Source organism: Opisthocomus hoazin, chromosome 19 (genome assembly GCF_030867145.1).
Source record: "Opisthocomus hoazin isolate bOpiHoa1 chromosome 19, bOpiHoa1.hap1, whole genome shotgun sequence".
NCBI classification, from domain to species: domain Eukaryota; kingdom Metazoa; phylum Chordata; class Aves; order Opisthocomiformes; family Opisthocomidae; genus Opisthocomus; species Opisthocomus hoazin.
The window spans coordinates 15,092,476-15,108,116 of record NC_134432.1 but is presented as its reverse complement, the minus strand read 5'-3'; the positions used below and the strand labels follow the sequence as shown (position 1 = coordinate 15,108,116).

Genomic DNA, 15,641 nt, shown 5'->3' with positions numbered 1-15,641 from the left:
AACAGTTAGCATGCATCACACAAAGAACTCTAGTTCTGACAACCCTACAATAAGAGCTGGTTCTCATTTAAGTATTGCATTAATTTATCTTTATTCCTTTAAAAAGAAAGGAAATCCAAATACCTGATGGCTACAGACAGGTCAGTGCCATAAATGTTTGTACCGCAGAACAGAAGCTCTGTCTTGGACAGGTTGCATAGTCAGCAGCACTTCCTCCAAGTTGTTTCCGTGGTGTTTTAGGTACTACAGTGATTAATGATCCAGCCAATCTGTGCCCTCAAAGAGTTTTTACGTATTTGCTGCACTTAACGTTTTACCAGTGCCATACTGGTCCATGTAGTATGTTTAGCCTTAAGACAACACTACTTCAAAACAGCGAGTTATTCACAGTTCACTGAATTGGAAAAATAAAAACAAAAGGAATTAACTGTAATCAGAGGTAATGGAACTGCGCTGATCGGACTTGCTGCAGTCTGTCTGCATGCTTCCCTAGTACTCACTTGATATTTTAATCACTTTGGTGAAGCATTACACAGTAGCTGTACTTAGGCCACCGTTATTTTCAACTCGAGTGTCCTGCTGCTGAAGGCAGGTAGCGTTCTATCACCCGCCGGGAGGCGAAGTGAGTTAAGGAAGGGATTGTTTCAAGCTGTCTCAACAGCCAAATACATGGTGTGAGAGACTGATCTTTACCCCCTTAGTAACAGAAGGCTGATAGAATAATTATTGAAAGGCAATGTTTCTACACTTCAAATGTACAGTAGTACATTCACACAGATCTTGCTGTAGAGGGCCAAAAAAGCCCAGGACAGGAGCACCATCCTTCCACAAAACTGCCCAAGTCCCCTACCTGGTCCCTGTTACGCGTTTTACAGAACACCATACACTTGGCTACAGATCAGGAGAAAAAACCCAACCCCACAGCGTATGTGAGCTAACCGGATCAAATCAAACAGACAAACAAAAATGTTCACCTGTCTGGAGGCTTTTCTTAGGTCCCCTGCCCCTGGTCAGGCCATTTCCAGAAGCTGTACCCCCTGTGTGGAGCCATCTTAGAACAGCAGACCGCATCTGGTTGCTTCCAAAGACAGTACAGTTAAAAACAACTCAGTTGCATCTGTTGGGATGAATGTCCTAAATAACTGACTCCATTTTCTTCAACAAAAGCACTTGAGCTACATGGATTAGCTCATGCAAATGAATCCAGGATGAGGTTTAAGACTTTCTTCACAAGCCACAGCAACTGCCAGAGGTGCTTAAGCAGACAATTCCCTGCAGAGTCTGCCGTGGCCTGAAATCCTCTTTCTGGGCACCTCTAACACAAGCATTGCAGAGTTCTCAGCTCAGGAAACGCTACAGATGCTGCTGGATTTTTGGTCCTTTTGCGCTTGCCGTTTCTGGAGTTCCCTTGTAATCCGCCTCTTTATTCCGATTAAATAGAGTTCTCTGTCAAACTGCCCAGCAGCAAGTGGAATGCTACAATATAAACACAAGCAATTAGATCAGGGCACAAATACATTCTTGTTTGCCCAACATTTCCCAACTAATTCATACAACAAAGGCCAGAAACCTAATTTTTACTTTCTTACGGCATTCAGCTACTGCTGTAGGAGAAAATGGGTAAAACAAAGTTCTTCCACAGCAACAAGTTAAGGTTTTTCACAGTACATTTAAACGAAAAGAGTATCAGTTGTTAAAGGCAAATATACTTCCAATTTAAGTGCGAACATTCCTGCACTCATAAGGGACATAGATGGAGGACATTCTTTATGACCCTAAACCAAAAAACACTCGGTTGAAAAGCTACACTAGCTCACTGTTAGCTCGGTGTACTCACTGGTATGGTTCATGCGCAACAGTTCCTACCTTGGTCAGTTCTACGGAGGCCAGGAGGAAACCGTAGCAGCCCAGCTTCAGACTCTGCAATGCTTCTATTTAATGGGTATTTAATGCCCACAAACAAGCAAACAAAAAAATCCCAATTCTAATTGCACTGCTGATCAAGTGCTTTAAGAAATTACCATTTTCTAGACACCTGGGTCTTGAAATTCCTGAGCATGCTACTCGAAGAGACTAACTTTCAGTCACTTAACCAAATTTTCCAAGGTGTTCTACTAGCATGGCAGCCCACAGTGGGACACAAAGAAACTTGGACGATCTCAAAATACTGCACTGACATACAGCTATGTTAAAATGCAGGCACCACTGGGGAGAGAAAACTGCACTGAAGCCAAAGAGGGAAACAAGAGGAAAGCTGGCCATGCTGACAGGAAAAACAGAGCGCTGCATCTCAGACGAAACACAGATTTATAGTCCATTGCAGCGGACTCCGTTTATTTCCCTCCCTCAGGAGGATTAAGGGACCCGGCGGCAGAGATTTCAGATGTCAGTGCAAGGTTTAAGCACTCACACTGCTCTGACCACTGAGAGCATGTACTGGGTGAAAACCAAACAGGCTGCAGAGAGCTACACGGGATAAACTGTTTCAGGGACTCTCCTGAGAGGACAAGCTCTGAACAGCAGTGTATCCTCAGGAGCACTGGAGCCATGTGCAGCCATACCGACTGGCGTGAGGAGGTACTCACTTGTCTCTGCCAGGCCTCACTTTCACACGAAACAAGGCAAATACAGGCCGATGGTCTGAAGTTTTGATCACAGGACAAGACGAGTACTTGACCACATGGATGTCATCTCTGTACCGGCTGCGGTATACAACTCGATCCTGGGAGGCAGAGAGAGGAGAGACTGATGGTAACTCCCTTTGCACATCCACCCTGGAGAGAAGTACTGGTTCGCGAGAGACAGATCCCTTCATTTATCACGCTCCACTTAGGGAAATCAAGTGTCTTGGACAGGGATACATTCATGAAGAACGTGTGTCTGATCCCAGCAGCAGTTCTGTGCCCAGCTCTGAGCACAGGGGAGAATGCACTGGAAGAGGATGGAAGGCAGGGAAAATGAGCTTAGCAGCCTGTGCAAAACTCTCCCCGTGCTCACGGATTCAGCAATCCTTTTTTGCAAACCAGTCCCACATGCCCTGTTCCCCTCAAGCAACAAATCTCAGCACAACTGTATCTCACGCAGACCGACTGTGGAAGGCAGCTTTTTCTCACAGGCAAGAATCCCCTCTGGAGACGGACGTGAGGCTGAGCAGCCCTTCCCAGCACGCTGCTCTGAAACCAGCCCTTACCGTGTAGGAAGGAGTCCTTTGTTTGGAAGTGGTGTCATAGCTGTCCTTTCCTATGTCAAACTTGTAGGAGGGACGGAAATGAATGTCAGCCTCTTGGAATCCTTTGAAAATAGACCCTGTAAGGGCAAGGGGAGAACAGCATGAACAACAAACTTCTTCCCAAGAACCTGGCACACTTTCTGCATTTATTCAACACTGCTCAACTAATGCTGGCTAGAAACTGCAGCCATGTACATACAGGATTAGAAAAACATGGCCTTGGGCTCTGGAAAGGGAGCGAGCTCAAGCTCTTCCCCAGCAAGGGTGAAAAGCTAGTCAGTGGCTATTTAAACAAACAACATTTGGTACATGTACTTCCCCTTCCATTTGAAAGATGATGATTTGCAAATGCTAGCTATTCAAATCTGAATGATGTCCAGTTTACAGAGGAATCGGATAAAACAGAGCAATAAATGGCTTGGGAGATTACACTACATATAACAAAATACTGTAAGAAAAAGTCCCTAGTACAGACCACCACTGGATTTGACAACTGCTGACTTCCCTTTTTAGGGAACTGAACAACAGAAAGCAGTGACGGTTTCTAGAAAGTAGCGATTAGGCTGTAATTGTTCCTATCCATAGATTTCTTTGTTCCTGGCAGCCAGGGAGAAACATAGCTGTCCCTCACCCCTACTCATTTCGCTACTCAGCTGGTCATATGCCAGCAGCTTGGACACGTCTGTTTCTGGGTTCTGGTTCAAGATGGCATCCACGGTCTCCCGATCCTTATTTAGTCGGAAGTTGAAGTCACCAAACCAGAACACTTCATCAAACCGAGTTGTGACATCACCTGCAAATTCAAGATAGAAGTGTCAGTATAAAGGTAATCATCCTGAAAAGTTCTGAAAGCAAAAAAAAAATTCCCCAACTTTTCTTTCCTGGATCTCCTTTTGACTTTTGAGGAAACCTAAAGTATGTGACGTAGCTACGTGGTCGTTAAAATGAAACTCCATTCTTTTGAAATGAGAGCTGTATGCTGCATAGCTTACTAACAGTGCTGCTAGGTATGTTCAAGGAACAGGCATAAATCCTTTCTTTTTACTACCTAGAGATATAACACTTCAGCATGTTTTCTGCCTGTGACCATCACAGCACGTGGTAATCAAAAGCAGTATAAAACAGAACAGAAATTTAAAAAAAATAATAGAAAAAGCTGAAAAGAGACCAAACTATCTATAGGACCTAAAAATAGTATGAACACAGAAACCTAATGCTACACTGCAGATAAAGAGTAAATTCATCTTTCTAGAAAAAGGGCTTAGCTATGTATCTAGACATCATGTTAACAGCACAGTACTAAGAGACAATAACAGAATTTGACAAACAATACGCTGACCTGCGTATATGCAAATTGAAATAATGCTCTTTCTCTTAGGTTTTGAAAGAATGTAGTTTCCACTTGTTCTAGTAAACACTTGTAAAGTGAAACACATCCACAATATCAATAAAAATTACACCAAAATTATCATATTGCTGTTCTGAGAAAAAATACATCCTCTCCCCCTCCATTTCAACTTTTTCTCTCAAATTCCCCCCAAAATTGCAACCCACCTAAAAAAAAAGAAAATCATGTGAATAACCACCATCCTCAGACAAAAAGACCGGTGGTCTCTTTTTATACCGTCTCAAATCAGCAGTCTCATTCTCTCTTCCTTAGTGTAGACCAAAAGACAATGCACAAGCTCTGTTCATTTGGGCTCCCGCACAGGCGTGGTTTCACACTTACTAGAACTGGATCGATAGGGGTTTGTGTCTGGAACGTTCTTGGGAAGCATAAGGGCTTGGATGGTTTTATTGTAGTCCAGTTTCCTCTCGTTCACCTTACTGTCCCCAGCTGAAAGACAGAAATCCCATTACTGCCAATGATGCATCATTTTCATTCAGCTACCATCTTTGGTTATAACAGGAGCTTCCAGAGGACATCACACATTTTCCACCTGTAAAATGTAACCCTCTGACTCAGGGAGCATACAGACTGAAAAATCACAACAGAAAGGGTGGAAAAAGGGATACCATTGTGCAGAGTACATTTCTGTTTTTCTAAACACAGTTATTTTGTAAGTTTGCTACCAAAAAATCCTCCTCCCTTACTGTTCTCAGCTCAGGAATCCTGGGCTTTGACTTCAGTCTGTCCTGCTCCTCTATCTCCCAGCAGCTTTTTTTACCTCTGTAAAGAAACCCCTGCTCCTCCCTCAATCAGGCCACTTCTAAAAACACTGTAAATGTCTCACATGTGAAATGGGAGGTGATGAAGAGAAAGGAGGTCCCAAAAAATGTGAAGCAGATTCCCAGAGCTCCCTTGGTTTTGATCTGAGACACAATTCGAGTTGTCACCGTGGCATACTCCACTTCTGGAAGGAGAAAAAGAAGCTGCTGTTATTGAAAAGCCTCTAGAGACAGCAAGCGGGAAAGTTAGGTGAGGGACAGCCCCAGGAGAAAAGGACAAGACACCCGACGGCAGCAGTTCTTTCACCTCCCAACTCTCCAGCCCCTACTGGACCACATACCTGAGCAGAACCAGATCAGGTCCCTCCGAATGAAGACCGACATGTACAGCACCCCATGTGCAGCAGAGTAGAGCATGACGTAGTGGGGGCCTAGCGTCTCTTGCAGGCGGATCTCCCACTCTCTTCTGCAGGAAAGAACAACAGCTGGATCACAAGGACAGTACAAGAGACAATAACCAGGAAAGGAAATTAGCATTGTGAAAAACGAGCAATTCTCTGATTTCTCTCTGATAATACTCTGATATTATTCTCTGATAAAGAACGTCAAGTAAGTGTAAGCAAAACCTCCACGGTCACAGCGGTGCTGCAGTGAAGGCTGGTCAGTTTGACGTGTAACTCCACGCACGCCATGCAGCAGGCTCTGTGTGTCAGTGCAAGGGAATTACTGCCACTGCACCGAGCGGCTTGCAAATCTGAGGAAAAACAAGTCCCACTGGGAAGATACCCTAAAAAAGCAGAGTCTGTCACGAAGCTTCAATCTGCTCTCCTTGGGTTGGTCAATCTCAGACTAGAAGTTTGCAGCAATGTAATGCTAACGAGCACGTGGCTGCTAACGCTAACAGCCAGCCCGTCAGCGAGCTCACCGCCAGCTCAGATCTACGGTGAGACGCCCACAGAAGGCAGACGGGAGTGTTGCTGTTAGCTGCCCCAACAACAGCATCAAGTTCTGGATTTACAGATTTTTGTGGCATTTTCCTCTAAAACTCATCTCCCCTGGTGCTCATGCAATGGAATTCAGAGTCTTATAAAATGAGTTGTTTACTGAAAATATTAAGAATATGATGGAGACTATTTCCAGAGTAATTAAAACCAAAGTAATCAGTTAACAGTAAGAGAGGATGGTTCATTACATTGTTTTTGCTACCTGTCTGGACAGCCTTCTTGAACCCCAATGACATACATGTCCTGGGCATAGTCAGGATCTGTTGGTAATAAGAAGTCATCCAGATTCACTGGAAGTTCCTATTATTAAAAAAAAAAAAAAAAAAGGATTAAATAGGAATATTAGTTATGCAAAGATTTACTAGAAAAGTACACGAAAAGTCCAGGCTAAGCTACAAGCTCCACAGCATATGCAAACAATTCAGGCTTCAAAATATACATTAAGTGATAATACTAAAAATTCTCCTTCCCAAAGGCAGACTTCAACTGCTGTTGCTCCAGCAGTAACCAAGTTTCCACAGTTCAGCCACACAGGCCAGTAAGGCGATGTTTCTAATTTCCTGCGATGCTTACTTTTTACCAAGCTCATAAGCTATTTACTGAACACCCCAGGGGCTGCTTGTGTTCTCCCAAGCACAACTTCTCAGTCACCTGGTAGAATTAGTCTTGAATTCCAAGGCTACGCAAAGATGGAGGCAGGAGGCTGTGTTCTTTATCAGAGATGTTCTCATCATAAGCACTAAATTGTCAGTCAGCTTCATACAACCCTACTTGCAACAGACCAGCAGCAGCTGCCACAGAAAGCCAGAGAGGCACTAGCAAGCTCACTGTTGTCACACCTAGTATCTGAGGAACCCTGTTACCATGGCTCTCTCACTAGGCTGAACATGCGTGAGAGGGCCCTGTAATTTGATAAAGACAATGAACTCAGGTTGACAGGGAACATAGCCATGAACAGAAAAAAACCCATTGCACCAGTTCTAGCAGTAAAGGTGGGGTAACTTTACCACTGCCGAAAGACCTGTGGAGACTTAGGCGCACATACCTTCTGACCCTGCATGTTCCAGGTGGCCACAAAAATTCCAATGTTCCGATCAGGGAAGTATCTGCTAAGTTCTTCTGCTCCCAGTAAGGCACCGTTTGCCAGAAGGCTGCCTTCCAAATAGCTTCTGTGAACAGAAGACCCATAAAAGAGCATCTAAGGAAATGGCACGACAGTTGGAATAATGATTTGTAACACTTGAAGCTCGAGTTAACCAACAACATACCTTTTGCTCAAGAAAAATAGCAGTTAGTATTCATACGCTGTTCTCCTTGCCTAAAGTTCCTTATAAAGTTCCAACCCTTATAGAGAGTTCATGGATCATAGGCAAGAAAACAACACTATTGTCATAAACCGGCCTTTTCAAAGCCAGGACACGAATCTGATGGTGAGACTGCTGCTGCCCAGGTTCTGCCATGAGAAGACTGAAGCCATCCAAAGTCTTCAGTCCCCCTAGTACTCACCACAGACACAAAATGAAGAGGATGGTTTGACATTTGAGTCCTGAAGCAGCTCAGTTTACTTAAAACGCAGTAAACGGCTCCACCATTCCCAGTGTTCTGGCACCAGGTTGCTCCTGATCAAGAATTCAGACTCACATTCTTCCTCCAATTCAGCTCATCAAATTAGCTTTCAAGTAAATGATTTATTGAGTGTGAGGTCTACAAGAGTATCACATTCGAAGAGGACAGATCCACCCCACACCGTCTGCCTCTCCAAAGAACACGCTGCTTACAAAAGGACTGCGAGTTGAATAAGCATTTTTAATCTTGCTTAAGCTCTGCAAATAATGATGACAGCATGATGTCAGGGGATGCTGCGCAACCCACTGGTCCACCCAGCTGCTCATCTGACCACAACAGCTTTGTAGAGGGAAGCGAAAGAAAATCCCTCATGGCAAACAAGTAACAAAATCTAGCTTTTTCACCAATTAGCAACACTTTATCTCAGAACTATTTTTCCCTGTACCACTGGCTCCCACTCTTAGGATCAATGATCAGATTTGTCCCTCAAGGTCTTGCAGACTGTTGTGTATCTGTAACCTACAACCTTTAGCTGAGTACTTGGTATCCTTCACCTTCTAACACGTTTCCTGACCTGTGGTATTATCTATCAATCGTACTCGTTGCAGTGTTTGTGCTGTGTGCTGGCAGGTCTTCGCAAACAGAGGGTCTGCGGCCAACACAAGAAGAGGATTCAATAATCTAGCAAGCAGATTAAACTCCTGTTAGTTCCCTCCAGTCAACAATCTAAACTTCACTGAGAATACAGACAAATGAGCAACCAGAGCAAGGGCTCAGGGCCACACTAGGAGAAAGTGATGAGATCCGAGTGGAATCACACTCTTCCTCAAGAGATTCCTGGAAAAGCCGGGGCAGAGGAGCTCCCGTGGGACGCTGAAGCAGTTCACAGTACATGGTTTGATCCTGCCAGAAGCCAAACAAGCTCAACATCTGCAGAGGACCCTCAGCACCTTACAGGATTGTGATAGTACTGCATGTACTGCACGATAGTTCCAAGCTAAAATATCTGTTTTTTTTCCCTTCCATTTAACATTTCCATTCAAGCCCAATGTACTTTTAGATTTAAAAAAAAAAAATAGTTTTCCCCAACTGTTAGCATGCACAGCTACTGTTTGTTAATTTTCAAAACAGATTACTTTAAATACTACAAGCAAGCTAACAGCAAATCAAACTTACATTTACAAAAAACAATACCCAGCTGAAAAGAGCAAATATAGAGTATTTGTACTAATCTCTTCATCTTCAAGCTGTTTCCAGTCTCTACAGCAGGTTAAAAAGCACAGAACAACTTCTGTGCTTTACTGATCGGTCTGAAGTTCCCTGCCCCTGCGCAGCAGGATTCTGCCGAGTGGCTGGCTCCCTGCTAACACACCCCAAACTTTGCCACAAGAAGCTGGGGGACGTACCTGCTCCGAACATCCTTGGAGCGAATGGGAGTGAGCAGGCTGAACGTAGATTTCATGGAGTCTGTGGAGCAATTATCATAGACCATCCCATTGCCATGTAGCCTGCTATCGCTCAAGCTGCTGCTTACCCTCCCAAACTTGTGCTGAGAATAATGTCGATAATCCATACAATCTGAGTCAATCCTATTAGCTGTCCTCAGCGTGTGAGAGGCCACGTTGAACTCCATGGGTGGCAGAGGTCGAGCCGGCATTATTTGGGACAGCCGGGGTTTGCCGCCTGCAAAGGCTTTGCCCCGCAGAAGCCCACCAAAGGCACTGGAGATCTCGGAGGCTCGTTTCCCCAGGTCGGAGGTGCTGCCTCTGCTCTTCCCCACGGGACTGGCTTCCAAGGCGTCCGGTGAACTGTGCAAGGAATTCTCCTGGCAGCACTGATGGCAGGGGCTTGCCCTGCCCCTGACGGGAGGGCTGAGGGACGCTTCCTGCAGAGAACCGTTTGAGGAACTTGTCTCATTAGGATCAGTCAGACTTTCCTGACTCGTTCTGAACCGCCTCCACCTCCTCCAGCTTTTCTCATCCAGAGATGCAGCACGCTCCAGCCGGGGCTTCCGAGGAGGCCTTGGAGTGAGTGATTTAATTTTCATATTAGCTTTGAGTTCATCTGGTAGAAGCTTTAAGGTTTCATTTAAAGAGGTGCCTACACTTGGAGGATCTTCAAAGGTAAGCACCCCATTGCCACCAGTGTCCTTCTTCGCTGCTTTGCCAGCTTTCTTAGCCTGCAGGTCCTGGACTGCTCCACCCTCCATGCTCTGAGTAACACAGGCCCCCGAGTGCTGCGGAAATCCATTTGGAGTACTCATTCTCCCCTGGGTACCAGCTATGGACACTGCTCCATAGGAAAAGTTCCTCACAGCATAGCGTCCTTCCCTCACTTACCCTGTAGGTTCACAGGGCTTTAACTGAGCCAGAAGGACATGGAAGTTGAAGACAGCTCGGTCTTTAGCTGAGAATGAAGGGAAGCTGTGCATGTAGGTGGATGCATTGTCTGCAAAATTTCAGGAGGCAGGATGCGTGGATTTCCCCAAGAGAAACACGTAAGAATGAACAGTTATTGAGCTGCAAACTCCGCTCCTTAATCAGACAGCAAGCTCCTCACAGGACCTCCCTCTAGAACAATTCAAACCCTAATGTGACCTTGTTAAAAAGACAATGTTATTTTCTATTTTAGCAAACTGCCTGCCTCGCCGCTGCAGGCCCCGTGGCTGTGCACAGGCTGCTTTAGGGAAAGGCTGAGTACACTGCTAGCGCAAAACGGAATTAAAACTGTGCATAAATCACAGCTTGCTCTCTGTGCTACACACGGAGTCACCAGTACAGCCAGCCCCCGGGCTGCCCAACGTGCCAGAGGCCGGGGAGTCTCCAGCACTCCCAGCTTTTCCCCGCAGCAGTGAGGTCGCGGCCACCGCTTCCCGCCCAGCGCCAGACCCCGGCCACCGCCGCTGACCCCCAGGGAATACCCGAGGCCGCGGTTTCAGGGACGCGGAGCCAGGGCTCAAGGCGGACCCCGCCTGGGGGGAAGCCTCTCGTCACGCTGCCGTTAGTGCAACCCAGACCGGGCACCCCACCCTGGAAACGCGCAATCCCGTGAAAGCACGCCGGAACGCCACGCCGCTGCCCGGGGGAAGGCGCCGGCGGGAGGCACGGCCTCGCCAGCCCCTCACAGCCCGCGGCCTCACCGCGGCCCGGGTGGGAGTCACAGCCTCGCCAGCCCCTCACAGCCCGCGGCCTCACCGCGACGACCCCAGCCCTGACGGCGGCCGCGCCAGCCCCGGGCGAGGGGAGGATGGACGAGACACCCCTCCACCCACCCCGGCCGCGGGCACCGGCGGCCCCGCAGACCCCCCACGACCTCCCCGGGCCGCGGCACGGCCTCGCTCACCGCCGAGAGCCCCCCGAGCCCGCCGCGGCGTGAGGCCGGCTGCCCGGGCCCGGCCGGCGGGCGGGGGCGGGTGTGAGGCCGCCTCAGCCCCGCTGCGCGCCGGGTCCCGCCCGTGGCAACAGCGGCGGCGCTGGGCCCCGCCCCGCGGGAAGCGGCGGCGCCCCCTGGCGGCCGGAGGAGCGCGCGCCAGCCCCGCCCCGCGCAGCCGTGAATAAATAAATAAAGCGCTCCAGCTCCAGGCGGCATTTAGATCAGCAGTTTAAAGCAAGGCATTTTACACTTAAAAAAAAAATAAAAAAAAAAATTAAGAGCTGCTTATGTTAAATCTACAGCTTCAGTTCTGAACAATTCATTAAAGACACCCACACCAGCTCCAGGACAGAACAGCCCCCACAGGCACGCCCATCTCACTCCTGTTCTTTAAACAGATTATTTCCAAAGGTGCAGGGGAGGGTCCTTCACCCAGCTGGCTAAAGCAATAACCACAAGAAAAAGTAAAATGTGAAAGTGCTCCAGAGCGCAAAATATTTTATTTAAGAATTTACAGTGTCAAATCTTACACTTAGGAAAGATAGCCGCTCCCAGCTCAAAGGAAGCCTTCTTGAATTGAGTTGTTTGGCAGTCTCTACTGAAAGGAGAAAATAATCAGCAGCCTGGCTGAACTAGAGGAAAGCCAAGAGCCTGACTAGGTTTCAATTATAGAAAAGTAAACCACACTGACTGCTGCTGACCACGTCTGGAATTGAGCATGGACCATTATGCAAAGGTTTCTAATCCCCCCAAAAAGCACTTTACTCCAGCTACATACAAACATTTCAGGACATACGTAAGGCTATCGAGATCTCAGAGAGGTGGCGTTATTCAGCAAAAGGAAAAACAATCAGGGACCAACACTGGCAATTTCACATTCACATTATTTCTACTCATGGGCAGAAATTCAAGTAAAATCAAATAGTTTGGTGGCAGGTTCTAAATAAAATATGGCCTAATGATTTAATAAATATTTATAAGTTTATTTCTCTCTTTGCAGATAATTCAGATTCTTCAGTGAATATGAACGTTGCATATCATGGTTTTCAAGATTTCCTATATTAAACCTAAAGATTTTAAAGTCCATCGGTAGAGGTCTAATCCGTCTACTCTTAGTATGTTTGAAATTCAGCTGTTAGTTATTTAAGACCTTGGTTATTTCAGTAATGGAAATTCAAGAACAGAGTACTACGCCGATTCTGGCACTCACCAGGAAAAAACCTCAACAACTTTCAAGCTGTTACCACCTTAATTGTACAGCGCCAGCAGTTTGAGAGAAAGCAAGTAACCGTATTGCACTTCGAAGAACACTCACTCATCAAATAGTACAGCGTCGGCTATGATACAGAGAGCTTCTTTCAGACTATACAATTTGCTTTACAAGTAGTATAAACCACAAACTACGTACATACTAGGTAAGATCCAAATCAACTTAGCGTTAGATTACAGTCACAGTTTTCATTCAATATAGGTCAATTTATTTGGATGAGCTGCGGCCCCCTCCCCCCTCCGACCCCCCCGCCAGCCCGAGGCATTTCCCAGAGGAGCGTCTCCCACCCCCTGCGCTGACAAACCAAGGCCTGGTTGATAAGCATCACGACTGTGCATGGTCCTCGTAAGGCCACAGAGTGTTAGGTTACAGTGCGGACATGGTTCTCCCTCGCTGGGAGGGGAGCATCCTTCAGAAACCAAGGAATCCCTGAAACTATTGTCTTCCAAGGTCACACTAGTAGCTTTAAAATAAACTTAAGGAATAAATTGCCTATGCAATTTACAAATAGATTTTGTAACAGACAGCAACTATTTCCTCCCTCGTGTCTATTCTTTATCACAGCAAAGCTATTTCTAGCCAGGCTTTCTGAAAGGGAAAGTTACACATATTTCATGTTTGGTAATGATTTGCGTAGATGAGGTGCAAGTAGGGAGACCCATGAAAAAAATCACCCATCATTAAATTTCTGTCATGTCAAGTGCAGCTAGCACTGATACCATGTGCCGTAAGATTGAATAGTTCTTTGTGCACTCGGAACATGAGTGGGAATTCCAAACACAAAGCCACTGTATCTACTTCAATGTTGGATACTTCCTCTGTCCAATTCTTCCCAGTCTTGAACTTCCAGTGACTGCAGGAGACTGAAAAAGGAGAACAGGAATAAAAAAAAAAGTTCTGTAGAAGTGTCATACTGGAGACAAAATGCAAGAAGTTGGCCATAAAGTTTTGAAAGCAAACCTGTTAACTGAAACCAGTGCGAGACTGGCCTATGTGCACATTTAACATGCAAGAGTCCAGATAAAGCCAGTAAAACATAAAATCATGGTTTTGCTCAATAGTTTTGTTCGAAGTGAAGACGAGGCCTGTACTCACTTGTGCAAACTGAGACGGATTGTAGAACGGTACTGTTCCTGCTGAAGGTCCCCCTGAAGGTGACACACTGGCAGGCTAGAAAGCAGATAATACCAAAGTTACAGAACTGCAGAGCTTCACTGCCTCTCAAATGTGGTTTGCTTGGTCAGACAGCGCAAATCTTCACAGTAATAATGCCAACAATATGGATAGCGCAGCATATTGTAACAACTGCAAAAAGTGCTGGTACAGTTTGCATCCATACCTTTAATATTACTTGCTTAAAGTAGGAATTGGCAAAACAATGTCACATGCATAAACTGCAAATAGCTCTGAGAATCCAAAGCATGCAAAACCAAAACAAGACACCAGTGCGATTTCACTGAATTAGTACCTTCTGCTTTTGTTAGTAGACCTTAGGAGTTGCCCCCAAATAAACATTCTATGTCAAGTTTTGCTTTACTGAGAAATATCAGAAAGAGTTTGTGTCACCCCTTTATGGTGACCCCACAGTACTGGAACTTACAGCAGAGATGAAGCATTCCTTTCATTCCTACAGGGGCTTTTGCAGATCAATCAGGCAATGGTATTGTTACCGATTTGAGACTGGCAGCAGCAGAATGACAAGGTTTTGCTTGGGTGACTCTTTTTAGGAAGTTTTTTTGGATTGTTTTGTTTGTTTGTTTTTGATTGTTTAAAATCAACTGACTTCTTTGGTATCCCAGGAAAGAGCTCACCAAAATTATTAAAGTGAATCTCTTAGGAACATGAACATAAACAAAAAGCATGCCTGGATTACGTGCATTCACATAAATACAAAAACTTCTGAAGACCCTGTTTGAGTGTTAAAAGGAACACTACATCTTTAGTTACTTTTAATTTCTGTGAAATGAGAAGAGGGGAAAATGACTAAAAGTAGCATTAGTAAGTATTTGAGCAAATGCAAAATAAAGAGGGGAAAAGTAAATAAGTTAACATAAATGAGAATGGCCAGCCACATGTACCTGATTAAAATGCTGGCTTACTTCACGTGATAATGAACTCATTGAACTAGAGCGCGAAAGCTACAAAACAGCAAGAACACACAAATACAAAAAAACACAAATAAAAAAGTCGTCATGCATGTCACTGCCCCAAGCTTTCAGTTGTTTTGTTTAATTTTAAAAGTCTCACTGCCAAAGGTTAAACCAACTTCAAGTTAAAAAAAAGTAAAGCCAGAAGTTAGTTTAAATCAAAAGGACTTCTTAAAGCACAAAATTATGTAGATACAGAAAACATTTAGTAGGAACAAAGGTAATGTTACTCTGCCTGGCACATAGCAATCTATTCTCCTCGTTGTGTCTTGCACTCAATATTAGTGAAATTACATGCATGCACGGAGGCAACAAGAGATCCTCAAACTGCTACTGACACTTTACTCTGAAAATGGCTTGTAAAAGTCTACTAATACAGAAATAGGGAATCACACCACGGAATGTAGGATACTGAGGCTGAACTTCTTGTATGGGCTTAAATGTCTTTTCTGTACAATTTTGGAGGCAGTCATACGATTCCATCTTGGCTGGTCATCAACAACTGAATCAGTTACTTGTTGTTTTAGATGGCCCATGTTAAGTCCACTACAAATTCATGGTTAAAATATGCTGCAAAAGTCATTAGCTAATAACTACTTTGACTCAAGCCTTACCTCGCCTGACTGGGAGCCATCAGGGTTAGAAACAGGAAGTCCAGAGCCAGGAGGAAGGGTTGCAGGGTTTAAATACTAAAGAAAAACAATGCACTGTTGTTTAACTTCGTTACTATGAGGCTATTTCACATTTCTGCTATATTGATCCCACTGAACAATACATCAAGCCAGGTGAAACATGCAGAGTATGGCTCTCCTAAGCTCGTGGTCCCTTTCCTGACACATGCTGCACCCACGGAACCTGCAGTTCGGCCAAATTAGGAAATGCAA

General features: G+C 45.3%; 2 protein-coding genes across 9 annotated transcripts in view; both read right to left on the bottom strand.

The window, feature by feature from the left end:
* Positions 1-232: 232 nt before the first annotated feature.
* INPP5E (inositol polyphosphate-5-phosphatase E) lies at positions 233-11,378 on the bottom strand. Of its 3 annotated transcripts, none has more exons than XM_075439373.1 (11): positions 11,311-11,378; positions 9,375-10,538; positions 7,448-7,571; positions 6,605-6,702; positions 5,740-5,864; positions 5,464-5,583; positions 4,959-5,066; positions 3,861-4,022; positions 3,191-3,306; positions 2,586-2,722; positions 233-1,476 (listed from the first exon to the last, which is right to left on the bottom strand). In XM_075439373.1, exons 2-11 carry the CDS (start codon positions 10,229-10,231, stop codon positions 1,344-1,346), a joined length of 1,980 nt encoding a protein of 659 aa, XP_075295488.1. In that variant the 5' UTR covers positions 10,232-10,538; positions 11,311-11,378; the 3' UTR covers positions 233-1,343. The 3 variants fall into 3 exon arrangements, with proteins under 3 accessions (XP_075295488.1, XP_075295489.1, XP_009940742.2); XM_075439374.1 differs by having other exon boundaries at positions 9,375-10,416; positions 11,311-11,373; XM_009942440.2 differs by lacking the exon at positions 11,311-11,378 and having other exon boundaries at positions 9,375-11,189.
* A 1,484-nt stretch (positions 11,379-12,862) lies between these two features.
* SEC16A (SEC16 homolog A, endoplasmic reticulum export factor) overlaps positions 12,863-15,641 on the bottom strand; it is a 30,114-nt gene continuing 27,335 nt past the window's right edge. For 5 of the 6 annotated variants that reach the window (XM_075439367.1, XM_075439368.1, XM_075439370.1 and 2 more), the window contains 4 exons: positions 15,372-15,446; positions 14,689-14,748; positions 13,706-13,780; positions 12,863-13,473 (listed from right to left, as the gene is read on the bottom strand). In XM_075439367.1, coding sequence (XP_075295482.1) covers positions 13,405-13,473; positions 13,706-13,780; positions 14,689-14,748; positions 15,372-15,446 — 279 coding nt within the window. In that variant the 3' untranslated portion in view covers positions 12,863-13,404. The remainder of the gene's footprint in view (positions 13,474-13,705; positions 13,781-14,688; positions 14,749-15,371; positions 15,447-15,641) is intronic. The other variant, XM_075439369.1, reaches the window with a different exon arrangement.

What these genes read in the sequence shown, in the direction of transcription:
- INPP5E (XM_075439373.1), bottom strand. Translation starts at nt 10,231, where the DNA reads ATGAGTACTCCAAATGGATTTCCGCAGCACTCGGGGGCCTGTGTTACT. An exon ending in CCTGATCTGGTTCTGCTCAG is followed by an intron (nt 5,584 to 5,739) that starts GTATGTGGTCCA and finishes TTCTCCTTCCAG; the next exon opens with AAGTGGAGTATGCCACGGTG. An exon ending in GAGTAGCGAAATGAGTAGGG is followed by an intron (nt 3,307 to 3,860) that starts GTGAGGGACAGC and finishes TTGCCCTTACAG; the next exon opens with GGTCTATTTTCAAAGGATTC.